Here is a 13,379-nt window from a genome sequence, read left to right on the forward strand (position 1 = left end):
TAACGTGTCTTCTCTCTTTTGATCCCCCTTTTGTTTTTATACGGAATACATTCCTTTGGGTTTGTTTTTACTTTTTACTTTCTCAAACAAAGATGCTATCATTGTCCGCTGATTTTACAGATGTTAAGAAGAGAGTAGAGTCAAATCTGATCCTAAATCCAACACCTGGCTAATGCCGGTCTTGTCATGCCTCTTTTACTGCCTCCATTAGGCTAGCGGGAGATGCACGTCTTAAATGAGGACTGATGGTGTGCTGTACAGTAGCTCTTTATTTCACTATTCACACTGACTTAGAAAAAGAAGAGGAATAGGGGAACGTGTATCTGTTAATGAATGACTCTTTTTGTGTTTTTATATGGCTGTGAGAGGAAGCCAATCTTACACTACAGGCTTTACAATCTAATGTGCGAGTGGCCCTGAGAGATGAGGAGCAACGAGAGGAAGGAGTGCAATCGGTGTGTCTTTAGAGCCGCTCAGTTTGTTTCCTGAGGTGAGAGGTGAAGACTCTCAATGCTTCTATCAGAGCAATGCGGAAAGCAAAGAATATCTCAAGGTTAGTCTGCCAATAGTGTTTTTCTTTTTTTTTTTTTTTTAAAAAAAGATATGTGGGAGCTAAAAGATAAAAACATTTGCGTCAAAACTTGCCTTTTCATACTCTGGGGGACACAGTTAGTCTGCATTCACTTCCTTCCAACTTTCCTTTTTCCTTCAAGTTCTTTCTGACTTTATAAAAAAAAAGAAAAAGCACCAATCAAAGTCAAAGTTTTGAGGTAACAGTTTTTTATTGAGCAAGCGAGGCCTCAGCAGTTGTCACAATCACTCGATCGGCTTTTCCACCGCCGTTCATGGGAGGTGTGTTTGTCCGAGTGGACGTGGGAGACACTGTGGATTTATCTGATCTTACAAGCCATCAGGTTGAGCAGAGCTTTGCTAAACATGACCTGAAGTGTGCCGGCCCCCGAGCAAACGCTGCTGTCACCTTGGCCAACCCGAGCTGTCATCTTTCAGAGCGGCCCATGAGAGCTGACAGCTGTGGCGTTCCCAAAACAAATCACTGCTGCGTTTGATAACACTCTGCGTCCCCATGATTTAGCATTTACTCAGACAAGAGCTGAGGCGCTAGATGCTAATTCTCTTGCTAATGTACTGCCTGACTTAGATTTCTCCTACCTCTGCATGGACGGAGAACAAGAACATTTGTGCATGCAGAGGTTTGTCAACTTATCTGCCGCATCTTCAGCTCTTCTTTAGTAGCGTTGTCTTGCTCTCTGATGACAGAGCTCATCATACATCATGTATGAAAAAAGCCCCACTCCAATGAAAATCAGGTTTTTGGTGTTTTTAACATGTTCTTGTAGTATTTGTCTCATGATGGAAGACATAAATAAACTAATATAAGATTAAAAAGCATTTCTACAGTTAAATCGTGTTGGATCAGTTGCAGATGAAAACCTTGGGCTTGAAAAGACTTGAGTTTGTGACACAGCTACAATTCTCATCCACTTAAATAGATCCATTAACGTCTTCGTTTTCCTCGTCTGAGCTAAAAAAAAAAAACTGCTCGACATCCTTTTAGTGCTACGCTAATGTGTGCCAGGGCTTGTGAGGTGCTATAAGCTAACGGGAGAGAGTGTAAACAAAGGGTTAGCCGAGGGCTAGCTCACAACTCAGAGGTAAATTTCTAATGAACTATTCTGCAGAAAATATGTTTGGAAAAAATGTCAACCTTTTGGATTTTGGCTAAAAACAGCATAATACTGTAATAATTAAAAGACTACTGGGAAAGATTTTTAGAATGAATATGCATATACGTATAGTTGGAGTTGAACTTATACCATGATTTTCTTAAGCCTTTCAAAGTGAACTATATCAATATATATGATCATATATTACCTTTGGAACACTAAAATACAAATTATTTATGAAATATTAGCATTTTTTTTAGTTTTTTCCTACCTGGAAGTAAAACCACTTGAGTCCTGAAGCTCCGCCTGCTGTTGCGTGTGGCTGCTGCTAATTTGGCTTCGGCAGCGTCTTTGTTTCTCCCGCAAAAATAATCTAAACATTTTTTTAAAAAATGGGTCCACATACCCTATATCTGCCTTTAGTTCACCACATAAATACACTCGCCGTGTTCACGACTGTGCCCGACCAGGGTGGGGGGATTGTGTCTTAAAGGAGGCCAATAAAAAGCTTAAAAAGTGGTATGGCCCCTTGAAGGGCTTATCTACTCTCAAGCATAACTTAAAAAAAAGTGTTCAAAAAAGGATAAATCAACAGTTTTAGCTTCATGACATTCACTCTTACTCTTTTTGTGATTTTTTTTTTTTTACAAATTTGACTCATAGTTGAGCAGATAAAACATTTTTTCAAATATTTTCTTATTCCAAAAAAAAAAAAAAGAACTCAGTGTTCACAAGTTAGACCAAACTTTGCAGGATGGGACCTGTAGAGGTGAAGGTTCAAGAGTGAAGCTCCGTCTCTACGCCAAAGCAAACTGACTTTTTTTTCTGAAGTGAAACTGGAAATAAAATTGAAAAACGAGGTCTTGTTTATTGATGGAGTTATGTTGAAGCCATGCTGATTGTACCATGAAGCTGTTTTGTGAAAGTATTACATTTTTTGTTCTTCGTTTTTTTTTTAAACATACACACACACGGTCACACACACACATGAACCTGTCAGACTAAAAACAGACTTTGGGTTATTTGTTTCTGGGCTTTTTTTAGACATCAAACTACAGCGGCAGAGACGTCTTTCAATTGATGTTGTTGTTTTTATGTCACAGTCATTGCTGATATATTCGTACCCGAGCTCATCTCTAAAGACTGGTTTGATTAAATACACTTTATTTATTTAATTTGCACCTGACAATAAAAGGATTCAATGTTTCTGTGGAAATAAAAATGTTTAAAACAGATAAGTCTTTAGTCTGCTGTATTGCTCTTTTTTTTTTAAACCAACATTTCGGTGAGCGAACATTTGCTGATGCTGTGCAATCTTTGTGAAACTGCTGCCTCAAAAATGTTCTTTTTAATGACTTTGATACATGTTCTATCATTAGCTGATTGTCTGCACATCTTTTTCTGGTTGATCTGCAGATGTTTGGAGGAACGGCTTTTGTTCAGCTACACAGATGAACAACAGGAAGGAGGACATGGAGATCTCATCTCACTACCGTCAGCTCCTCAGAGAGCTCAACGAGCAGAGGCAGCACGGCATCCTCTGTGACGCCTGTGTCATCGTGGATGGGAAGATCTTCAAGGCCCACAAGAATGTCCTTTTGGGCTCTTCACGCTATTTTAAGACCCTTTACTGCCAGGTAAAGAATCCTGTTAGCAAAAACTGACTTTATTTTATTCGCCCTGCTTTAGTAAATAAAAAAGTTGTTGTTTTTCTTCTTGATCTGTGAAATAAAGACTAAAGCACATCAATGCTTTCCCTCCACAACCTGCAGGTTAAAAAAGGAGCCGAGCCTCATCATCAGACTACTGTCACTCACCTGGACATTGTTACGGCCACAGGCTTCAAAGCCATCCTGGACTTCATGTACTCGGCACACCTCGCTCTCACCAGCAAGAACGTGATCGAGGTCATGTCGGCTGCCAGCTACCTGCAGATGACAGACATTGTCCAGGCCTGCCACAGCTTCATCAAAGCTGCACTGGACATCAGCATCCGCTCCGAGATGGCTGATGAGCTGGCTGACTTTGAGATGGGGGCTGTTGCTGCAGGTTTGGGGGGAGGTGGAGGGGGAAGAGGCGGCGGAGGAGGAGGTGGACTAGGAGTAGCAGGAGCAGGGGTTGTTCCCGGAGCAGTTTTGGGGGGAGGAGGAGGAGGGATAGTGGGAATGGCTTCCGAGGCCTTGGCCTCCATCATGTCAGGTCGCAGCACCTCCCCTTGGCTAGCCCGCCGCACCAGCCCAGCCAACTCCTCAGGGGACTCAGCCATCGCCAGCTGCCACGAGGGAGGCAGCACGTACGGAAAGGAGGACCAGGAACCCCCAAAGAGCCACGAGAGTCAAGAGGAAGCCTGCCACGACTCCCAACCCGCGTGGCCGCACGACTACAGGCCGATCAACGTCAAAGAGGAGCAGGTCTCCCCTGCCTCATCTTCTCATCCACGAGACACTCTTAAGGGAGCAGCCCCAAGCCAGGCAGAGCAAGGGCCTGGAGGGGCTGGGGGAGGGGGCGGAGATGGGTCCTGGCAACAGTTGTCGGGATCGGGGAGGAGGAAGAACAGAAAGAACAAGGACACTGTGAGGCATATCACCCAGCAAGCTGAGAGGAACTGGGACCGGGAGAGGGAGCGCTACAGGGACAGTCGGCCCGGGTCTCCGCTGCCATCCATGCTGGCGGTTGCAGGATGGAACTATAACGGGCAGGACATCCCAGGTAAGACAGACTGCCTCCAACTGTTTCCTTTTTTGTCCCATCTGTGGAAAGTTTTTGTGGAAGTGTTTGAGTTCTAATTTGAACTTTAAAGAGGCAAGTGATCATTATGCAACAGGTGGAATATACTTTAAAGGCCTACTCCAATCGTCTTCTATGACAATTTAAAAAAAAAAATATTGTCGTTTTCTAGTTCATTTCTAGAGAGCGTCAAGAGTTCATCAGAAATTTGCCTCTGAGTTGTGGGCAGAATTTCATATCCCATCATCCGTTTGTTTACATTCCCTCCTGCTAGCTTACAGACCCTCACAACCTCAACCTAACATTACTGATGCACCAGAAATGTCGACCAATATTAGAGCTATTCATCTGTGCAGTCCCGAGCCAGATGCCAGCTCAAAGATGTTAATGGAAAACAAAGACGTTAATGGATCTATTTGAATGGAGCAGAGCAGGAAGCTAATGACCTGCCGATTGTAGATTTTACGTAACAAATCGACAATATTTTTCAAACTCTATTTTTTCATCTACTGATTCAGCGCAATTTGAATAAAGAAATACTCAGAAATGCAATTTTAATATTAATTGTCTTTATATATGTCCTCCATCTTGAGAAAAAATCATTTTAAAAACACTAAACACATTTGTCATTGAACTGGATCTCAAATTTACAAGAAAATTTTAAATTTTCAAAGCAGGGCACAATAGATATTTGTTTTTTAAAGCTATGGCCGTTTTACAACACTTGACCCTATTAGATAACTCTCAAGCGTTGTAAGTACCACTGACTGGTGGAATAATAAGATTAGGTTAGGTAATTTGGTTAAACTAAGGTATAAACACCTCAATGTGTCAAAATCTTATTAATCTTTTTAAAAATCCAGATCCATCCTAAAGGTCTGCAGACAGGAAGCCTATTTGACTTCTGTCACACCATGACGATTATTTACTTAATACTTTGGTGAGTAGCCTAAGTCAGTGTATGTCAGACATCCGTACAGTTTACTCCTAGAAATTGACCTATTTTCTTCCTTCAGGGTTAAGATTAGCGAGCTAATACACTAATGTGTTAGGCCTAAGATGATTATCTCAAATCTTGAAGGTGTGAGGTGAAGCCTGGGTAAATGCAGATGGATAAAACAATCCGCTCCCGCAGTTTATGTAAGCCTCACTCCCACATACACAAACAAATGCAATCCATTGGAAGCAAATTTATTTTGAAATTTCTCTGTTTACTCTTCAGCCTTGGAGAGTTTTGAAGGCATTTTTCTTTCAGACTCAAACTTTTCCGACTGATAGAATGACGTCTGTGTGTTTGTGAGTCTGTGTGTTGGGGCTGAGAAGCCCAAGGCGTCGATAGGTAGATCATTAAAAGTAAGAGAAGCTAATCCTGGGCGCATTAAGGGAGTTGGCTGTAAAATGGGCACACGCGTCGCAAAGTGAAAGAAAACAGGATAATTGAATTGACCTGGGTCACTCCACGGATTACCAGCGCGTCCTCGCCGTCTTAGGCTCCTCCCCTTCTCTCTGGGGTTTAGGTATGGACCTTCTGGAGAGGCCGACGGGAGGGAAAATAAAGAGTGAGAGGATGTCAGTGGGAAAAAAAGTGAGGCGGAGGAAGCAAACAGAGTTAGAAAAAGTATAATTTGGAGTTTATAAGAGTTTGTCCTTTTTAACTTCAGTTGCAGTTTTCTTGTGACCTTCCGTCCAACCCTATTACTGTTCCCTAGTACATGATGTCTTTTCGGGAATCTCACACGTTAGGAAACCCGAATCTGTAGTGGTGTTGAACTTTTAGACCTGTTCTGTACTTCTGGTTCCACTTAAATGAACATTTACCTATTTGATGTTTTGCTGCATGGCATTTATACTCACCTTCACCTTTCAAATTGTAAGAAATGTCATATCTGATGAACTTGAGAGGTGTACATGGACAGCTTTTAGCTGTTGAGTTTGTTTGTGAGAGGTGGTGTCTGGAGGCCGTAGGGTTACTGAACCGGTTTTCACAAAGCAGGTACAGGAAGTGTTGTTGTTTTAGCTTTGGAAGTGTGATTTTCCTTTTTGCAAAGTAAATTCCGCTAATTCCATAAGTTCAAACAACTGAGGGCAGAAAGTACACACAATTCCTGTCTAAGGGCTTATGAGAGTTAGTGTCCTTAAGTCTTAAGTCTCTTTAAGTCCGGGATTTTGTCACCTACAGTCAAAGATCCGAATTAGGTGTGCAGCCATATGGAAGGACTGACCGATTCCAGGTATAATGTTACCAAGCAGCAAAAGATGCAGTCGGCAGATTAGACGGAAAAATCCGCCAAGTGCTCATGAAGGTTGGATGACTTGTTGATGATTTAATAGTAGCAATCATAAAAACATGGTTATATGTTGCAAAAAAATCAGTTAAGTTTATCAATTGTTGTCTTTGCAAAAATAAAGCCTTGTTTTATAAGGTGATGGCAGCAGGTCTCCTGTTTAAGAATGTCATAAGCTCTCCTGCTTTAATGCTCTCTCGATTATAGGCTTAAACGAAAAAGAAATTGAGCTATAACACACAAGATAATCATTCATACTAGAAGGAATAAAACTATTTATTCTTTACCAAATATGACAAACGTGGACAGGTCAGGCAGGTGAAGATCAGCCTTTCAGAGTAAGCTTTATCCATAAATATGATCATATATTACCTTTGGGATACAAAAGAACAAAATATTTATGAAATATAAGTTACAAGTCGGGGAACTCGTGAAGCTAGCTTCCTAGCTAGCTTCTGGAAGCTAGCAGCAGCTTCTAGTAAGTGGGTGTTTAGGCTAGAAAATAGATTGTTCTGAATTGTCTACGTCACCTCATGAGAGCCCGTTCATTTTCGTGGGTTGGGAGCATGGATTAGTCCAGGGGTCTGCAACCTTCAACACTTAAGCCCTTTAAGTGTTTCTGGAAAACACAACAAGTGAGCTAGCAATTCATCAAACTTGATTTTTTCCAATGAGGATCACATTTTTCATTTTTAAATATTTTTTGAGCATGTTTGTGTTGCCTTTTTAATGCTAAATCACACAGGTAGAGCTGGAATACAGTCCAGGACTTTTCTTCAACTACTAATGCTACTTTTGCCTCAGACTCGTGTTTAATCATTTTTGATTTAAACACCAAAAATGCTTTAGTTTTTAACAAAAAAATGAAGGTTTTGGTACATCGGCTGTTTTATTAAAGGCTGACTCACCGGATATTGATTGTGGTAAAAGCATGGCAATGGACTGCACAGTTACAGCTGTGTTCTCTCCCCCCTTTACTGCTCACTTAAAAATATCTCCACCAAGATGGTGTTTTTTTGACACTTTGGTGTGCTTAGTTTTCCCTGAATGGCGGAAAATTTGATTTTGGAAATATAAATTATATTCCACCCAGGAGTCTGACAATTTAGCAAACCTGTAGGATTTAATAACTCCCCCTTACCTGCAAACATAAAAAACTGCATTTGATATCACAAATAATGCAACTAAACATGTTTTACTTCATTTCAAAAGCACATTTTATACTAGTTTTTTGTTATGAATGATAGTTGAGCTAAAGTCAGTTGTTTTAGTTAAGGGGTTCTGTGTTTTGGGTCAACATCTTCACTGGTGGAGCTGTAGTTCTGTGACGCCTGGTTGCTGGTTTCCATGAAGGGCTGTGGTAGGTATTAAGGAGGAAGGGCACCTTCAGTCTGAGATTAGCTTAATTGCTTCATTCTTTATTGATGAAAAGTGCCTCCCCCCCTCTTCCATCCCTGCTCCTCCCTCCCTCTCATTCATCTGTAATCAGTGTCCATGCTTTGCGATCAGAAACACTTAAATGGCCTACAACACAGAGACCGCCTTGCCGAGGATTTTGTTGGATTATTCCGTAATATAAGGATAATATATGTCTGTGTAAAGGCTCAGTGCAAAAACACACAGCCGCCAAGGCATCTAGGCGAGTGTGCCATGCGCCCATGTTGACATAAACAGCTGTAGGATTTAGGATTAGTTTCTTTCAGATCCCCTTCCCCTGCAAACATCTGCTGTGTTCACTGGATGTTCTTATTGAGGCAACTAAGTACTCAACAGTCTTTTCTCTCATTTATCGACACTTGAACTTCCTATTTCTTCAGCTTTCGCTGATTTTGCTCATGCAAATGTATGAATCTTATGGGAGGATAAGTTTATAGCACTGGAAATTGCTCATGAGTGGAAAGGTTTTTTGTAGTTTTTTGTCTCTGTCAGTTTATTTTTTCAACATTTGAATGAACTCTTGCTGCTTTGGTATCTTCATAAAGACAATTCATCAACAAATCGATTCATTTTCTGCAATTCAAACAGATCGACCTAGGCCAAGTTGTTAATCGAATCGACTTATGCCATTGTTAAATTGTCTTAAAATGAAATAAATCGATTATTATTGATAATGGAAAATACCATTTGGATTAAGACGCAGTGGTTCTTTACATATTTAATTTACATGTGATTATCTTGGAAGAAATACAAGGAATCTGGAAAACTTTCAACTGCACTGTTCAGTACCCAGTATTTATGTCTGGTTAAACTTTTGATTAAAAATCGATTTTAGGTCAGTGAATCGTATCTTTTTCAGCAAATTATGATATGAATCCAATCGATGTCAAAAGACATCTACTCTGCATTAAAGACAGTGTTTTGATGAATAATGTTGCAGGTTTTGTAAGAATCAGATTTTTTTTTGTCTACTTATATAATGAGTTTTCTGAAGCTTAAAAAAAGATGCAATTATTTATTCTGATGTTTAAATTTGTAATTTTTGGGGGTTTGTTTCTTGAGGTTTTGTTATATTTACACCGAAATTAATAATCTGTACCTTCCCTAATCTCTGGGCACTGCAATGATCTTAAAACAAAGCACTAAGTTAGCTTGGACCACATTTATTGATCCACATCTTAAGATAATATGAAGTATACACACTGGGTAGCCACATCCTTTTAATCTCAAACCTAAAGAAAATAGTACATTTTCCCTTTCTTTTAACCAACCAATATGTTTGGGGTAATGCATTTATGATAATGTTGTACATGTGAAATCCACAGTGCTGACCACTTCAGAACAGAATTCCTAAAACTAAGGATTTCCACTCAGAATTTTATATTTTAAAAGAAGAAGAAGAAATGTGGAGTAATTTTGTTGTAAAAGTGTAGCGTAAAGTAATGATCATGTGTTCCATCCCTGCTTCAGACTCTCCCGGCGGAATGCTTTGCAATATTTTTGCTTTATGTTTTCAATCGTTTTTGATCATAAAAGTGTCATTTTCTCAAAAAAAGTGTGTGTTTTTCAAGTGGGGGAACTCTTCCTCTTTCCACAACATCCAGTGCAGGTAAAAAAAAACACAAGTTGATGATCAATTTCTGCCGTTGTTCTTGGGGCAAACACCGACTTGATCTTTATCCCACATAATACCAAGCCTGGAAATACTTTTTTGTGTGTGAGTCTTTTGCTGGTTTTGAAGCAAACGCACACACATTCATACCCCCTGCACACACATACACACACACAGTGACCTTTCATGGCAGCTTGGGGGATTTTGGCAATCCAGTGCATGCCTAGTGTGATACATGCACTTACATACACAAAGCTTTGGAGCATCTGATTAAGTAGAAGTGAACAGTTCAATCACACGTGGGCTGTTTTTTCCATTTCCCTCTAGCTGTTGTACATTGATTAGATTGAGAATCTTTTTTGGAAATAAAACATCTTTATCTGTGTCTCTGTTTTCTGCTCAGAATTCCCCTCCACATTATCTTGAGCAAACACACAAGCCTAGGGGTGTGTATTGGCCACAGTCTGGCGATACGATACGTATCGCGATATGCTGCACCAGAACAATTTTTTTTTAGGAGTTTGACTTAGAAGAAAAACTCTTCCAGAATATTAATACATCTTTCATTATAATAGAATTGTAAAATATTTCTTATTTAACTCAAGCTAGTTCAGCAAGATCAAAATAATTATCGGCAAACAAAATATCGCAATATATATCGCTGAATCGATTTTTTCCCCCACACCCCTAGATATTTTTCTCAAAAAAACCCTAAAAAAAACATTTTTTTCCGAGATCATCCGGATCGTTCCTACATTAAGGTTTGTTTCATTGAATCCTGAAAGTTGTGGCCTTGAGCTTCTGGAGCTGCCGTGCCTCCGGGACTCACCTGGGCCTCCCACACAGGTGATCTGAAAAGCACCCTCTATTTTCTGCACAAAACTTTCCCTCCTTCCCTCCCCGCGCTCCTCTCCCCGAGCCGCTGCAGTGTAAAGGTGAACACTTGAAATAATGAATCAGATCCCCCCTTCGCCCCCGACTTCTCTGCATTCCAGTTAAGACTCTCCCTGTAGTATTTGCACTTCATTAAACTTGAAACAGGTTTAATATTTAAAACACCGTGAACAGATTTCAACCCCCTCAAACCTCACATACCTCACTGCTTCTTCCTCACTCATGGTTTAATAATCTACTTTCATATTTCTTACCTAATTCATTTCTCCTTTGTAGGAAACTAAAATAGAATGAATATTTCAGAGTGTGGACTCATTTTTAACCCCTGTCTTCATAGCTTGATGTTTGACATGCATTGGGTTAGATCCCGACATCATCTTTTCCTGCATTCACTTCTCTGCCTGTGCTTTTTGGTAACTCCTGGTTCATTTTTCTCACTCTTTCGCTCAATTATCAGTTCTGTCTTTGGCCGTCTTTGTACTCGGGGCTTCTCTCCATCCCTCCATCGCCCTGTATTTGCTCTGTCTCTTTATCCTTTGACTGCCTAGATGATTTCTGCCCTTTCCTCCCACTCTATTGACTTTTGTGACCCATTCACCCCACCTCCCTCAGTTTTCCCCACTCTCTCCATCCCCTCCTTCCCCCTTTTGTCCCCTGCCACATGTGTGCAAACTCATTTGCGTTTCCTCATCTCTCTCTTTTTTTTTTTTTTTTTGCATGGCTTCCATTTAATGTAACCCCATATCTGATCTCTTATCTCCTCATCTAACCAATAATTTCTCACCGCCCATCATCCATCTTTGTCTCATGACCTCACATCCTGCTCGCCATTAGAGGCAGCCCACCAGCTGAAAAAGCCCCTTGTCCTATTTCGCCATGGTATCACACACACACACAAATTCACACAAATTTTCACACTCTTGCTGTCTGTCTTTTTCTCTCACAGCAGTTGTCAATACTGACACCTGCTCTATTTATAATTCTTTGGCTTCAAAAACCCCATTTTGGACTGGAAGCTGCCCCCTCGCCACTCTTGACCATGGCTTTTTTCCAGAACGTCATCACCCCCCACTTTGCCGCCTCCTGGCCTTGGAACAGGCTGGAGGAGGATTTTCTGGCTGGACCTGGGGAGTAAAGAAAACGTGTGCTTGTTAAAGATTAGCCATCCCACTCGGAGTGCACCTGGGTTGGGCCCATATATGTTCATTCACGGCCCACGCATCACCCACTGACTCTCATCCAAGTTTGTAGGAGCACAAAAATATCATCTCACGTCTCATACTTGCTCAGATCTTGGAATCGGGTCTTAGAAAGAGCTAGAATCGATCTGACAGGATGTCCTGTCGGTGTGACGCAAGGATGGGTGGGTTAAAGTGGTTTTTGCGGTTGAACATTTGACGTTTTTACCCTCAAAACCCTGCGTCAACACAATGTTTTTTGCAAAAAAACCTCAACTCTATTGTTTTAATATCCGACAACTTCAAAGTACACATAAGTGCTAAAAAAATAATTTTCTAATATTTTCTTGATTATTTACTATTCTAATACTATCCAAAACTGATAACCTTAGACTGTTTACCCCCTTTGCTCAAGCTGTTTTTTTTTTTCTTTTACATCAAGAACGGAACACTCTGAGGTTTTCCTGTAAAGCTTTTCGAGTAATAATAATGCCTTGTAATGCAAACGTATTCATGAAACATTAATACTACTATAAACACGAAGAGAACATTAGAAGGAATGCAGACAAATGAGCATCCCAGTTCTGCAGCATGTAAGGCCTTCGGATAACCTCTGTTTTCTCGTTTTGATGTAAAGTTTAAGTTTGTGTTTCATTATGTGATTCACAAAGTCATCCTTAGTTTGATTTTTAATGTAACTCTTTTAATATAAAAGTAAAAATCAACGCCAATTTTTTAAAAATATTTCATTTATTTTGTAATTTTTATGTAAAAAAACATAAATCTGTCTATTTTAGTCATAAATACGCACAACTTTTAACCAAATGATTGAGATAAATAGATCAACTTAAAAAATCTGTTTTTAATATTTAATTTATGTTAATATTTATGTTCATATTTGAAAAAAATAGTAGTCGCCACTTTTATTCAAACAATTGAGATACTTTACTTTAAAACAGGGTCTGCAACCTTTAGCATTTAGAGAACCATTCAGGAACCACAAAGTCTTACTTTATCCTGTAGAAAAAATAAGACAGATTTGTATTCATTGTCAAAATTTTAATAAATATAGTTCTTTTCATTTAAACAAAATATATAATTTTTTTCAACAAAAAAATGTCATAACTTTTGACAAAGGTTCACATGACTTCCTTTCAAAATAAAAGACACTCTGTGTCACATAGGATCATGTCAAATATAGCAGTAGATAGTGTGATGTCTTGAGTGATTTATAAATTTAAAAAAAAACTATAAATGGTTTAATTTACCATTATTGGTTGATCTCAGCCAAAAATCTGTAAATCTAACTAAAATTAATGTAGAGCTAATTAAGTGAACCTTATACATGTTTTTGGACCATATGGCACATTTAAAATCCTTTAATTTTGCTTAATTATAGACAATCCGCCTTATATTCCAATGTGCCTTAGGTATGAATTCCGTTTGTGCTCAAAATGTTCAACTTTGGTAAACTACAAACACAAATTGCCTGATGGATTTTTGGAGCATTATGGGTATTGTAGTCTGGAGCCTAAACTGTTTGTAAATGAGTTTAATAAAG

The 13,379-nt window shown here is 39.5% G+C and overlaps 1 protein-coding gene across 1 annotated transcript in view; it reads left to right on the forward strand.

The window, feature by feature from the left end:
* Window positions 1-13,379, forward strand: part of zbtb46 (zinc finger and BTB domain containing 46) — a gene marked incomplete at its 3' end in the record, with an annotated part of 75,319 nt that overhangs the window by 24,872 nt on the left and 37,068 nt on the right. The window contains 2 exon segments of the mRNA XM_036212764.1: window positions 3,102-3,322; window positions 3,458-4,394. Of these exon segments, the coding sequence (XP_036068657.1) occupies window positions 3,137-3,322; window positions 3,458-4,394 (1,123 nt within the window). The 5' untranslated portion in view covers window positions 3,102-3,136.

Source organism: Oryzias melastigma, linkage group LG7 (assembly GCF_002922805.2).
Source record: "Oryzias melastigma strain HK-1 linkage group LG7, ASM292280v2, whole genome shotgun sequence".
Lineage (NCBI taxonomy): Eukaryota > Metazoa > Chordata > Actinopteri > Beloniformes > Adrianichthyidae > Oryzias > Oryzias melastigma.